General features: G+C 37.2%; 1 protein-coding gene across 1 annotated transcript; it reads right to left on the bottom strand.

Moving 5' to 3' along the window:
- Window positions 1–590: 590 nt before the first annotated feature.
- Window positions 591–13,719, bottom strand: LOC110718882 (MAG2-interacting protein 2-like). The gene is made up of 12 exons (XM_021897812.1): window positions 13,320–13,719; window positions 13,194–13,242; window positions 12,447–12,620; window positions 11,243–11,444; window positions 10,828–11,042; window positions 9,705–10,671; window positions 8,551–9,482; window positions 8,120–8,208; window positions 7,136–7,495; window positions 4,463–5,660; window positions 3,585–3,850; window positions 591–3,441 (listed from the first exon to the last, which is right to left on the bottom strand). The coding sequence occupies exons 1-12, from the start codon at window positions 13,404–13,406 to the stop codon at window positions 829–831; spliced, it is 7,152 nt and encodes a 2,383-aa protein (XP_021753504.1). The 5' UTR covers window positions 13,407–13,719; the 3' UTR covers window positions 591–828.
- Between the last annotated feature and the right edge of the window lie 206 nt (window positions 13,720–13,925).

Genomic DNA, 13,925 nt, shown 5'->3' with positions numbered 1-13,925 from the left:
TGACCCTAAATCCATGAGAAACCATATCCAATTTGATAAATACGGAAATAAAGATGTTGAATTTATATATGCACATGAAAGTCAAAACATTGCAAAAATTATGGAACAGGGGAAGTACATTTTAAAATAAAGCGAAATTAGGTTCTTATTTGAAAATAAAATTAAAAAAAATAGATGAGATGTCATAAAACTTGCATTAATGTGCACTTTTCAAATATGTGATCTTTATAATGATATATTTATATTACCAAATTTAAGTTTTTTAACAAGTGAACAAACAAATAAAACGATATTTGTTGTCATGTTTGCAAGGTTAAAACTAACCAATACTTTTCACTTGAGAACACATAACCCCACTATAACATACGAAGTATAACAAGTGCATTTACAATACATCTTTTTTTCTTTTTCTTTTTTCTTTGGTGTAAAGAGAGCCGCAATGGCAAGTAATGTAGATGGGATTTGATCCCAAATCTTAAGTACCACCTCTCAAGACTTTAACCAACTAAACTAATTGATCATCCACATTTACTATATAGCTTTGCTCAGACACATTTACAGACTAAAAAGAAAAGGACTAGACAACAAAATTTGGCTAACAACACTTAATTTTAGGGTCGAATACCAGAAATCTACTCTCAGTTCAGAATTATACATCATATTTCAAACTATGCATCGGCAACCAGTTTACTCTTAGATGTACAATTCAACAGAGCAAAAGACATTTACAAGGCCCCTACATATATCTTGCTACAACAAAATTCCTTTAGCTGAAACGAAAAATTCTCAGCAGTGTATACCCAAAAAATGGGTTTAGTATAACAAAAACTATGAACTACTGTTTGGAAGCAATATTAACGCAGATCGGATCAAGTTCTTCAATTTTAATTCCAAGTTAGACAGTGTCTGTCCTAGTATCACTGGCTTTCTTGCTTCTGGGGCAGAGTCACGACATTCTAGTTGCTGCAAATGGCTTCGCAAATACCTGCTGAGGCCAGCCTCGGCAACATTAATCAGGCAAAGAGAAGGATTTGTGTGCATAAATTTCGTAACAAGAAATCCAGCTAAAATTTGCTGATTTGCCTTTACCAGTTCTGAAACAAAACAAGGAAACAGAATTTGTACGAAAGTAAGGCAGAACCCTTCTATCTCATCATCTATCAGATTCTGATTTGTCCTTGACAACAGGAAATTCTGAGATTGACGTGATAAATTGCCCACCAAGTAACAGATGTAAGAGAAAGTAGCTCCAAGTGCAGGTTCAGAAACTATGGTGGATATAATCCCAGAAGATAAAGCAAGAATTAACAAGTTCTTATCAGTGTTCTCCGGGATACCTTCCAGTTTAAGCTTGTTTTCAATTGCATCTAAGCAGCGTATATGTAGTGTTCCATATGGCAGCAATAACACTACTTTTAGGGCCATGAAGGAATCAGAACCAATTAACATGTTACTCAGGTTGCTTGCATCATCTTCATCAATCAAGACCAGATCAGATCTTTTCAAAGATCGATCAATTAATTTCACCACTTCATTGAATTGGGACAGCATGACGAGTTTCCTTAGAATCTCCATCCAACATGTGTGCAAAGGATGTATAGAAACTAAAGATTCAATTTTCTCTTCCTGAACAGGTTCCTCATCATGAATGCTTTCCCTTTCCCAGCCCTCATCATCCCAATCACTCCAATTATTACCAGCATCAGATGCTCCTGACACTTCTACAGAAGCTTCTTTTTTCTCCACGAGAAAGAGGGTTTCCCATTTGTCCAAAATGGCCACAAGAGTACCAATATGTGCATGTGTATCCGCAGCTTCACACACTTTTGCAAAGCAAGAAACAGCTGAATCAACTGTCAAGAGATCATTGGCGCTTATATCCAAGTGGGAAGAAATTGATCCGGCAAGCTGAGTTGTTCTCAAAGCAACAAGTGCATTATCAAACCTGTTAGAACCTTCTGATTGATTTGCAAGTGGCTGCTCTGCTGTAAGTTCAGTATTCTTGCTTGAGGAATTCCATTCATCCCATTCTTCCCAAGGAAGAATACTATTTCCCTGATCTGTTGATAGCTTACCTTTTCTGCCTAAAATGAATTGCAATACCTCCAAGACATACACTCGTACATGACTAGGCAACTGCAAGTTATCAGAAAACTTGGCTAGCCTTTCCCAAACTGCAGTTCGAACCCCCTTTAGAGCTTCTAGGTCACCTTCAAATCTACTTATAGAAGATAGCAAGTTGCGCAAGTTATGTCGTTCACTATCATCATGTACTAAGTTAGACAAAATACTTTCTAGTATGTCTACGTATAAATTACAAACATCAATATAACAAGTAACGCCACTCATGGTGTCTGACCTCATACCATGGTCAATCGAGCATTCAGAAAGAGCTTCAGAAAATACAGCCTCCACAGAGCCAAACTCACAACCAGATAAGATCATGGCTCTACAGAAAGAGCAATATACCATAGGACTAGTTAATAAGCTGCAATTGGCAAAGAAATATACAGTGCCCCATCCCTGACTTGGTGTAATTTTTCCCTCCACCACTAACCTCAAGAAAACCTTAAGGCATATCATCAAAGAAACTGCAGCAAACTTCTCATCTGAACGTTCAGCCATTTCCACCATATTAGCATTCAATTTCATCCAGAAATTCAGAAGTACAATAAGGCAATCATTCAGATATAGATCACTGAAAGCACTCTCTCTAGCAAAATGCAAAGGGATAACATTACAGAAGTACCGCTTCATGATGACTAAAGCAGACTGGCATTCCAAGATTCTAATGTGCTTACTGCACGCATCATAGGTCTGCTCAACTTCGCTTAGCAAGCTTTGTAGGCTCTCAGGATTTTCAAGATGAATCTTTTTAGCTCGGTACTCCAAATTCTCTAACAAATTTACAACATGATGCTTATACACATCTTGCCATGATATAATATCCTTGGAGGTTGTACTGGTAATGGTACTATGAAGCGCTTGCACCATTTTTGAAAGTGCTTCCACAGTAAACTCACTAACATGCCGGCAAACTTCATTATTGAAATGAACAGAGTTCAGACAGCCTAAATTAATGTCTACAATGTTTTTGAAGTTCAGGTCTGTTATGAAGGAGACACGACAGCATTCTTGTTCAAGGACCCGATAGAAATGCCCCAATGTTACAGATGAATCTCCTAACCCTTGAATTTCTGAGGGATGCACGCCTTTTGTTTCCACCAAATGCAGGTAACAGTCTGAAAGCTGTGCAAAAATATAAGCAAGACGAGCTTTATTGCAACCATCAATTACAGGATACACGACAGAGGTTATGACATCAATAGTCTTTGTAGCAGATTCGAGGATTTCTCCCTCAAAATCTGAAATTTCAGCATCAATTTCCTCATTGCTCCAAACCTCTGAAACTAAAACACAAGCAAGAAACTTCAACAAGACCTGGAGAAGAACAAATAGCAATATCATCAAATGACCTCTTGGGACAAAACAGAAGAAATGCATGTACAATTGTATGCCCAAGTGTCAACAACTTACGAAAAAGTATGAAAAATGAATCATTTAGAGAAATACTCAGCTTTTACCTCTGTACGATTTAAGCCATAGGTGTCTGCTAATTTCAACATGTCTCTCAAGATAGGTTTCTTTTGTAACCTTACTGAGTCAATAAAGGACATGACAACACTATTCATGTACTGCAAATCCCCGGATAAGAAGCGTGCAGTTTCAACTCCAGGAATTAGTTCCTCCAACACCTTTACACGATCTGCCAACCGCTTTTGCTCTTCCAGTTTCAGTTTCCAGCCTCTCCAAAATGTGGCTTGTGCTTTTTCAACTTTTTCCAGTTCATCTAAATAATAAAAAAAATATCATGAAAGATTATTACAAACATAAAAAGTACAAATTTTTATGGAAATTTAATTTAATGGCAGACTACATTCTCCATGCAGGGTGATTGAGAGTGACATGAATGCTTTGGGGATTGAGGAAAATATGGTGTTGGATAGGGCAGTGTGGAGGGAGAAAATTCACGTCAACGACGTGTCGTGATTATATATACTTTCTAAATTTATTTTTGTTTTTAATTTTGTTTCTAGCCCACCAATGTTTTATGAACTGTATTGTTTTCCTTTACTAAAGTTTCCTCAAACCTTTATGTTTTCTACTTCAACATTTTAACCACTCTTTTAAAACTTTCTAGAATTTTATTTTTGGCTCCCTTTAAAACTCTCTTAATTTTTTTTCTTAAATGTTCTTTCGTTTACTCACTTTACTCGCCTTTTTTCAAATTCTTTTATATGATGATTTTGTTATGTCTTTTTCTTTATATCGTACGATTCCTTGTGACAGTTCACATTAGCCGACCCCAAATCATTTTGGGACTAAGGCTTTGTTGTTGTTGTTGTTGTTGTTGTACTACATTCTCCATGCAATTAAATCTAAACAGAAAGGTGTCAGTTACCTGAACTAATCTTCTCCTGAAACTTTCGCCGCAACAGCTCTCTCCTCTGAAGTGGATCTTTACATGCATCTCCTGAATTGTGTAACAAGCTATATATCATCCCCACATTCATAATGCTACAAATCTCCTGGTAATCCTCCCTAGTTTTGAGCTGCTGTTCAATAACTTCCACCCCATGAAAAGCATCAATGAGGTTTAGAAGGATAGAGCAACCCACAATATCATCTTCCTCCGTGACTGGCGGTTCCATAATGTGTTTAGCCAGAGAGGAAATCAGATCATCCCTGGGAGCAAATCCATTCCAAGCCAACCAGGACAAAATTGTTATTACAGCTTGGGTTCTTACTGAAGCATATTGCTTTCCAGGCACCGAAACGGGATAGTAATTTGATACCGATTCTGGTTCACAGCTTAATTGAACTAACCATGGAAGCTGCAAATTAGCAAAAGACAGAACTTTCCTGTTCTCTCTTAGGATATCATCCCAACTGGTCCCATTTGCCACAGGAATATCTTTGGCAACCTTAGAAATTACCACCTTAATTTTATTCAATAAAGTCTCTTCATCCTCGGAAAAATCACCAGCCGTTACAGGTTGAGCAGTGTGATCAGGAGCCGAAATAGTTGAGGAACTCTTAACAGCAAACTCATGTGTACCTGTTTGCATCATCAGCGACTCATATTGGGCTTGCATATCTAGATCTTTCCACGCATGTAGCAAGTCGCCAATGGACTCGTCATCACAATGGCACAAAGCAAAGCCAAGAAGCTGCTTACGAGAGCTTATATCCATGTTCTCAATGGCAGGACCCCTAGCTATTGCAGCACAAAGATCCCAAATGAAACCATGGCCTTTTCTAGCCAATACAAGGCATAGATCAAAAGCCAACTGCAGATCTCCGGCAACAGCAGCTTCACGTGCTATGGCTTCTTGAACAGCAGATATATCTTCCTGAGAAGCTAACCCAAGAAGCTTGGCAACTTCAATAATTTCATCAACATTTAGATACGCTCCAGCCTGGCTAGTAATAGCCATCTTGACAATGTCCATAGGATCCTTTATTTGCTTATACTGCATAGGCAAAACATTAACACCAAGGTTTGGCAGTTTGACTGTTAATGCGTCAATAACATCAGCCTCCATTCTAACAGTTGGGCTGCTAGGAAAGAGGTCAAGACAGTCCCTAGCCTTCCAGATCTGAAACAAGTTGAGAATATATGATGAAAGAATTATAAAATAGACAATCAGTTGAAACCAGTTAAGGACTTAAGGTAGAATGTTGACATATAAAACAAAAACACTGGACAAGAGGCATGCTACCAAATTAGACCTTTGCATAACATAATCAACTAATCATTACTCAGAAAAATATTAGTTATTAATGAAGAGTGCACACAAGCATATAGCAACTAAGAGAGTATAATAGCAAAAGCTACGCTTCCTAGTGATTAAATGAACAATTTTACAGATAAAGTGATAAGGGCCTATAAGGCATTGATTTTGTTTTTTATACCCATTTACAAAGAAGAGCCATGTAAAAGATACAAGATCAATTCCAACCACAAAGCCAAAAATTACAAAGGATCCTGCCTGTAGACTAAAGAAGACAACTAAAGATTAAAGAATCTCTAGATACTCTATCTTCTAGATTACAAAAGGTGATATCCATTTCTTCCTAATAAGAGCCTTAGTTTAGATTATCCCTAATCTCCCTGAAATTTGTCGGTTTTATGATATAATTAAGATATGCTCATTTGGATTATAAATGCCTTCTATTTCCTTGTCCTCTTGTGTGTCAACCCTCAAGCTTAAATGTGCTAACTGATGATTTACCTCTCTTTTGCAAAGATGAACGTGCCTTATATTTACTTCATGATAGGAAATTCTCTAACTTCACCTACGCTGCTAGTTAGACATCTGTTCTTTATAAGCCATCCATATACTTTGGTAATGTACACCTATCTTCTGGGAGGGACTATCAGCCTTTCAACGCTTTTCACTTGGTAACCCAAATGAAAACTTGGAGGACCTTAATTCTACTAAGAAGCCATCTAATATCTATCTTACATTTAAAAGTATTACATAAGAGGACTTAATAATCAAAACTTGAAGCTCAAGCATTTTGCCTAGCACACTGCTCATGGAGTCATGGGCATATATAGTTACTGGGCCACTGAGTTTGTTCTGCAAAACATTGTCGTAGGGAGGCCACCAATATCTGCCAATATTCATAACGGAAGCAGAAAGCTATTTTACGAAGGACCCCCCATCACTCAGCTTTTGGTCTATATAGGTCCCATGGAGCACCGAGGGTGGGGGGAAGGGGAGTCAGAAGTTGTGTTCACTGGAATTGAACTGTGGACAGTCAAGTGGCCATGAAAGTTGATACTTTGTGGAACCGGTGGGTCAGCCATGTTTAGTTGGTGGGACTCCAACCTTATTTAGACAAATCACAAACCAGACTAAAGATCCTATGTCCTGTTTAAGTCAGATGGGTGAGTGGATGTGCCATCCCCAAAAAAAATAAAAAACATAAAAAAAAAAAACCATTGTCTCTCGATTTCTTTAGATTGGGATGGAGGGGGGGTGTTGCTTGACTGCGTGCAGAAGTATGAAGAGAAAAAGTAGTCATATTACCTTCTACAAGCTGCATTCATAACAACAAAGCTTACCTCAGAGGAAGATAGACTTGATGCTGAGAAAAAATATTCCCTCGCTGTTTGAATCACAAGACTTTCTGCCTTGTCAGTTGGCAAATTGATTGTTCCCGTACCCTTTAAATAGTTCCTTGCAAGAGAAAATCTCCCAGCTTTAAGCAATCCTCTGCAAAATTCCATTAACATATACTCCAAGTCTATGAATGGGAAGGCTTTTTCCTGCAAGCACTGCAAATCACGCCACATGCTTGCCCAATCGTTGTCCGATCGAGCAGGTTGACGTCTTGCAAATTTTGAGAGGATAAGACGGATAATCTGTTTTACAGCCTTGTCATCTTTATGAGCCTCGTGAAAAAAATTCACTGGTTTTGGAACCTGAAGTTCAAAAAAACAAGGGGAGGGAAAATGAGAAAAATTGTGAGTGTATCATTGGCTATACTTCCCATGATACTTTCAATCCTTTTCCAAAAGCTATTCCATTTTAGAATTCAACACAAGTAAAATGTAAACGATAAAACACCTTCATATGCTCAAAACAGAGGGAAAAAAAAAACAGATTTCTGAATGGAAATTGTATCAATTTCTGAATTTCTGAACTTCAGCTTACTCTTCTTTATACAAAACATCACCAGCTGGTGTAACTGTGTAACCCACACTGGCTGTTGTCTCATCATCCAGGCAGTAAGAAATCTTAAGTTATGAGATACTCCAACTCTCCAAGTCATCCACTTAAAACAGCAATGCAGGAATACAAAATAGAACAATTTCCATTAAGACATATTACATGTATCATGTAGGTTGTAGACCAGTGAAAATACTCATTGATGGGTATAACTGGCAGTAGGAAAAGCTTATAATAATTTATAATTGTTTCTTCCACTCTCTTCTAAATTCAAATTAGCATTTCAGATATCTGTCACAATGATAAAGCAATACACATAAAGTTAAGTACCAAACAATTTAGAGAAATTATTGAGCATCAGATGATCAGATACAAACCTGATAAAGAGCCAATAGTCGCCCTGCTTCAATATGACCCTCTGCTATTCTGAGTTTTTTCTCTAGGCTCTCGGAACGAATGTCACTACCTACATGACCATTATATTAGTCAACAAATTAATCAGAGGCACTCTAGACTTCTTTGACTTGTAATCATTCAAAGATAGCCAATACATTCCTAAGTTGAGAGAAATAGAACTGTGGCACAGATAATAAAAGAATAAGCCATGCTTGTTGAGACTTACAGAGACAATAAAATTACAAACAAACAAAAATCCAAAATCTACTCCATTGGGGACCCAATTATCATAAATTGTTTAAAAAAGATAGATAGTTGTAAATTAATGAATAATGCTCAACATTATGCATCCCTGAAACTAGCAAACTTTATTTCTAATATGGAGATCAGATTACAGTAGGAATAACCTCACCTCTTGAATTTGGAAACTTTGACAAAATGGATGCCATAGTATTCCACCTATCCATAGCATTACACAAGTATATGCACTGCAGAGCACACTCCGCTGCTTCCATCTCATCCACAAAAAATCCACATTGTACATCCCGACACCATTCATCAATGACCACGGAGCAAAATTCAATTTTGTTCTGAGCAGCATTCTCCTTCAACCACTGAACCAAAAATGAATCCCTCTGATGTTCTACTTCTAAATGAAGTTTATTCATCATGAATGGAATTGCTCGAAAACGTAATCTTTCAACAATACTCTCTTCTTTCACACCCTTAAGTATGGTTTTAAACTTCTCATAGTCAGACATATGCTCCCATTCAATAAGACTGATAGGACAATGCATCTCATCATCAATTCCTTCAGAATAAACAAGCTGTTGCAAGTACCAAACATCATCAAGAAACTGCTGTAACTCATACATACCCCTACGGCAACCATAGTCAATCAAGCAGATACTATTCTCTAGCTGTCCACTTAATTTATCAATTTCTTGGGCTCTTTCCTTGTACCATATCAGTATCTCACTAGTTGACGGCCACGAAATCCCATAGAGTTGCTTAATTATAGGTTCAGTTTTAATAAGCACAGCTCTTCCATCAGTTTTAGGTAACTTTCTGATATATTCCAGCATATCTTCACATTCAACCCAGTCTCTCTCTCGAAGAGGAGTAACAGGAGGAGGAGCCCTTCCAGGAAGGAGTTGACTGTACGTCTGGACTTGGATGGTTTCAGGTATAGCACCCAATATTTTCAGAATAAAGGGGGAACAGGAGAAAGGATGTCGTTTGAATAAAAGATTCAAAGCTCCGATTTTTCCATTCTCAGCAAGCTTCACAGCGGCTTCAGTAATAGGCATTACGCGGAATTTACTGTATTCCTGCACAGAAAACCTGCACAACTATGTCATTACACAATGAGTCAGTGGTACCTTAAACTCTTTAACCGAGAGAATTCCAAGTCATATGGCATCAAACTTTATGATATCAATACAATTAACTAAAAAACTGAAAAGATGTATAATTGGATGAATAAAAAAAGAAAATCTGTAAATTCCAATGCATTGTGTATTGTCATTACTCTTGTGAAGCCAATGTTTACTGAGGAAATAATACCTGCCCATGTTTATGCCAAGAAAAGTCTCCAGCCTATCCTTAAATTGCAACAGCTGAAGTCTTGTCAGACGAGAATCCCATACATGTTCACACAAGTCAGATTCAGGTTCAGAAAACTTGTAGCGATTAGTCAGGTTAAGCCCATATGCAAGTAAAGCTCGCAATGCATCCTCTGTATGCCCAACTCTCTCAACACATTCACGAAGCACAAAAGCTTCATCCTTGACATTAGATAGAAGCATTTGCACCTCATCACTCCCTTGTGCAGAGTGCAGCCACTGAGATTTGAATACTTGATCCTTATCCAATTTGTAACGATCAGCAAAGTCTAAAGCAGAATGATAACTATGACTATTGATAAGGACATCGTACATTTCAGGAACTGATTTCTTTGAAAATGACAGCAATCTCCATGAAAGTCTTGATGTCTCAACTTGATTAAGGTTCCCTTCAGTACACTGGTCCATATCATGAATATAACTTATTTCCATATGATCAGCAGAATTTAGTGTCTCTTTAAGCAATGGGATATCTAAAACAAACACTTTACCCGAGAAAAATTCAGTTCTCTCCAAAACAGGTACAGAAAACACAGGATCATTGTCTAAAAGCTTTTTCCCACTAATGACATCAAACATGGTCATAGCACCTCCCTTTTTTGCTATAGTGCACACGTGATCAGACCACCAAGTAAAATCGACAATATCTTCTAGAAAATCATTGTTTGTCCCTCCACAAGTAAATAGAGAAAGAGACGAGCTATCAACACTAAGCTTAAATATGTTCAAGCGTGCTCCTAAATCCAGGGTCCCAATAAATTTTCCATGAGGTGAGATCAGCACCTTTGGAGATACAACCAGGCCTCTAAACCCCTTAGGTTTGCTATAAACGCCTTCAAATTGCAGAGAATTGACTTGTAGCAAACCTGATTTTTGACTCCAGCGCCATACAGAGAGTGTAGAAGATCCTGCAGGTGGAAGCAACAATTGATAATCATAAAATTTAAGTACAGTCCTAAATAAAACCTCTTTTAGCAAAATTCTAAAAAACTCATCACTAGTATATAAAAAATTTCAAGAGAAGAGCATGTATTGATTTTAATAAAAGATACAAACTAGAATACCAGTAGGGCTGCTAGCAGTTAAAGAAATATTGGTAGGGCCACCAACTAGAACAAGCAAAGAATGTTCTAGGTTGTAGTCGAGACAGAAGAAATTTAGTGAAAATTGTCTCTTTATGTCACTCCAAGTCCGTACTGAAGAGAGAGAAGCACTCAGATCCTGGCTGATCTCAATGTGATGAAGAGTTCCATCAGAAGTAAGAAAATTGAAGTTACACCTGTAAAACTCACATAATTAAAACAAATACACAATGTAGTGACCATCACAACCTAACTTAAACATAGAAGAAAGAAATTGAAACATTGAGGGACCCACAAGAGGGACCCAAAAACACCGCAAAGAAATTGAAACACTTCCACGCCTGGTAAACCCCATTTAGATTGACTGGTTATGCTACGACACCGAATGAAAACTTACAGGAGAGGTTCCGTTGCCTCCGTAACATCAGGCACAAAAAAGCCCACAATTGAAAACGCCAATTTCAGATGCCTGCGGTCAATTCTTAATAGTTCATCGCCATTTGACTTGATAAAGTATAATGTGTCCACATCATCAACAATTCCGAGCACATCATGAGATTCTGACCATACTCCAAGAGTATATGCACCAACATTATTACCTAAACAAACATAACAAATTTAAAATTTCTTTCCAGTAAAACTTGCAGTATCAAAGCTATCAGTATCTGTAGCCACTAGCAGACTCTTTGCTCCTTGGTTTTCATCCAACCTTCACTGTTTCACAGAGCTTAGATACTCAGTGATTGTAAGACTGAGATAAGGCATATAATTTATAAATAAGTTATTAAATAAGCAGATAATATGATATGGAGAGAATTTTTTCAAATATAATAAGGAGACAATTTTTTTCTAATATTGGTAAACAAATAGGGCCAAGGTAGAGGCACTTTTTCTTGAACTAGTAAAAAGATTTAACTTTAAGATAAATGGCACTTCACCCCCAAACAATAAGAAAATTGCTTGAGAATAACATCCAATGACTCACCAAAGAATTAAAATGTTATGATGCCAAAACTTTTCATTGACTTCAAGTGACAGTAAAGATACTTGGCACTTCATATGGGAGTGGACTGTGGACTTCCAATTTGGCCACAATATTAATGCATCCCAATCTATAGATACAAGTATGACAAAGAAAGGTATCCTTGTCCTCTTGTCAATAAACCCTTGTATTGAGTTATATATGTCTAGTTAAGAATTTCCCCTGTTACTTCCATAACAATAAAATTAAGATAAACCGTTGGATCTGCATACTTGAATCTGAGTTGTGGTCTTAAAGCACTGTGGTACATGAGAATTATTCTCCATAGCACAATTCAAGACTTAATATAGTTATTACTAATTTATTACTATTCTTTGACTGCTGGATATACTTGCATACATCCAATCACCCTTATCAGCCCAAAACATGAGCATCTTCAGAGGCATTGAGAATGTGGGAAATATTGTTATTCATGCAGTATAGAAATTCAGAACATATATCAACAAATGATGTTTGAAAAAAAAAACCAATAACTAGTAAACAAAATGCCAAATCACAAACATTAGATGCACAGCTTCTAGCATCAACATCTTAACTACTATAAGATAGTAAATCTTACTAGCAAAAGTCCCATATGGTTGCTGATACTCCTCATCCTTCCGTAAAATGGTTATATGATTTCCAACAGCAACAGCCACTCGTTCACCTTTAGGGGATACAAACAACGACACCAACCTCTTCAATCTCTTTGGTTGTCTATACGCATTCCACTTTTCTTTAATTTGAGTCAGACCTAAAAGAAACGCAAAAGAAGAGAGCTCATAAGAAACTCCCAATTACTGCTCATACAATAGTTTCGTTCATTGACATGCAAAAAGATAATGCAAACCATGCCAATACATGGTTGAGAACAGCAATCTAATAACATAATCAAGCACAAAGAAATTATCTATTATGGAGTACCAATCACAATCAAGGAAGAAATAATCACATATACACTAAAGCTCAAACTAATGTCTCCAGCTCACTTATAGTCTTGCACGAGTCAGTGATCAACCTAATTGTGCAACTATCGCAATCAACGGACAAAGGCACCACGGGAAAACAATCAAACAGCGATTCGCACATTGATATTGCCCCCTCAATTCAGTAAAGACTACACTCATTTCACTCTCAATACACCAGAAACACCCTAATTAATTTTTACTTTCATGATTCTATCAATTCTACCCTAAAACAATACAATTTACTTTACAAATACTATATAATCAAACCAGAGTGCATCATTTTCACTTGCATAACATATCTGAACTTCAACTACCCAATTATCACAAAATTGCTATTAAGAAAATCAAATTCAACATACCTCGAGTTGAAATCAATGACAATACTCCTGATTTAGCAGTATCAATAACCTGAAATCACCAAAATTAATCACAACTAACAAACAATTTGCCCCAAAAAACCTAAACAAATTGAGAGAATTTCAAACCTGTTGAGGCGGATAATTGGGGAAACAAGTTCCGGAAGCGTGTTGAAGAGTTTGATAGAGAACCTCGGACGAGGTTGCTTCCGCCATTGGAGAAACCTCGATTCGTCGGAGAGAGTATATATACTCTATGTGACCACCATTAAAAGCGGCGAACCGTCGTAAAGAGCACCGTTGAAGCGTCGAGAACGGCGGAGATCTTGATTGATGATGATCTTTGGAGTAAAGGGGTTGCGATGTAGGAGTGAATCAGATTGGGGGAGGAGAGAGGGAGAGGAAAGTGAATCTTGATATGTAAATTATTTACTGCGTTACAAATTTTTATTTTTTTAATGTAAAAACTTAATTAGCATGTATTTCAAATTAATTTCCGTTAAAGTTGTACCGGTTATATGAAATACTCAGTAAATCCATAATGTTGATTGTTGAATACTTGAATGAGTAACACGGTAACACCTTTGATATCCCATCGTGTCATTAGGAGTATAGTAAACATTTTCATAAACCACGAATAGATGATCGAGTGTAAGGGTGCTAATCGAGTTGAGTAGCACGCGAGCAACTCGAAGTCAAACTCGACTAGGTCAAAGCTCGATCAAAACTCGGCTC

The sequence above is a fragment of the Chenopodium quinoa genome, unplaced genomic scaffold (assembly GCF_001683475.1).
Source record: "Chenopodium quinoa cultivar QQ74 unplaced genomic scaffold, ASM168347v1, whole genome shotgun sequence".
In the NCBI taxonomy this organism is placed as follows: domain Eukaryota; kingdom Viridiplantae; phylum Streptophyta; class Magnoliopsida; order Caryophyllales; family Amaranthaceae; genus Chenopodium; species Chenopodium quinoa.
This window is presented reverse-complemented; position numbering and strand designations above follow the sequence as displayed.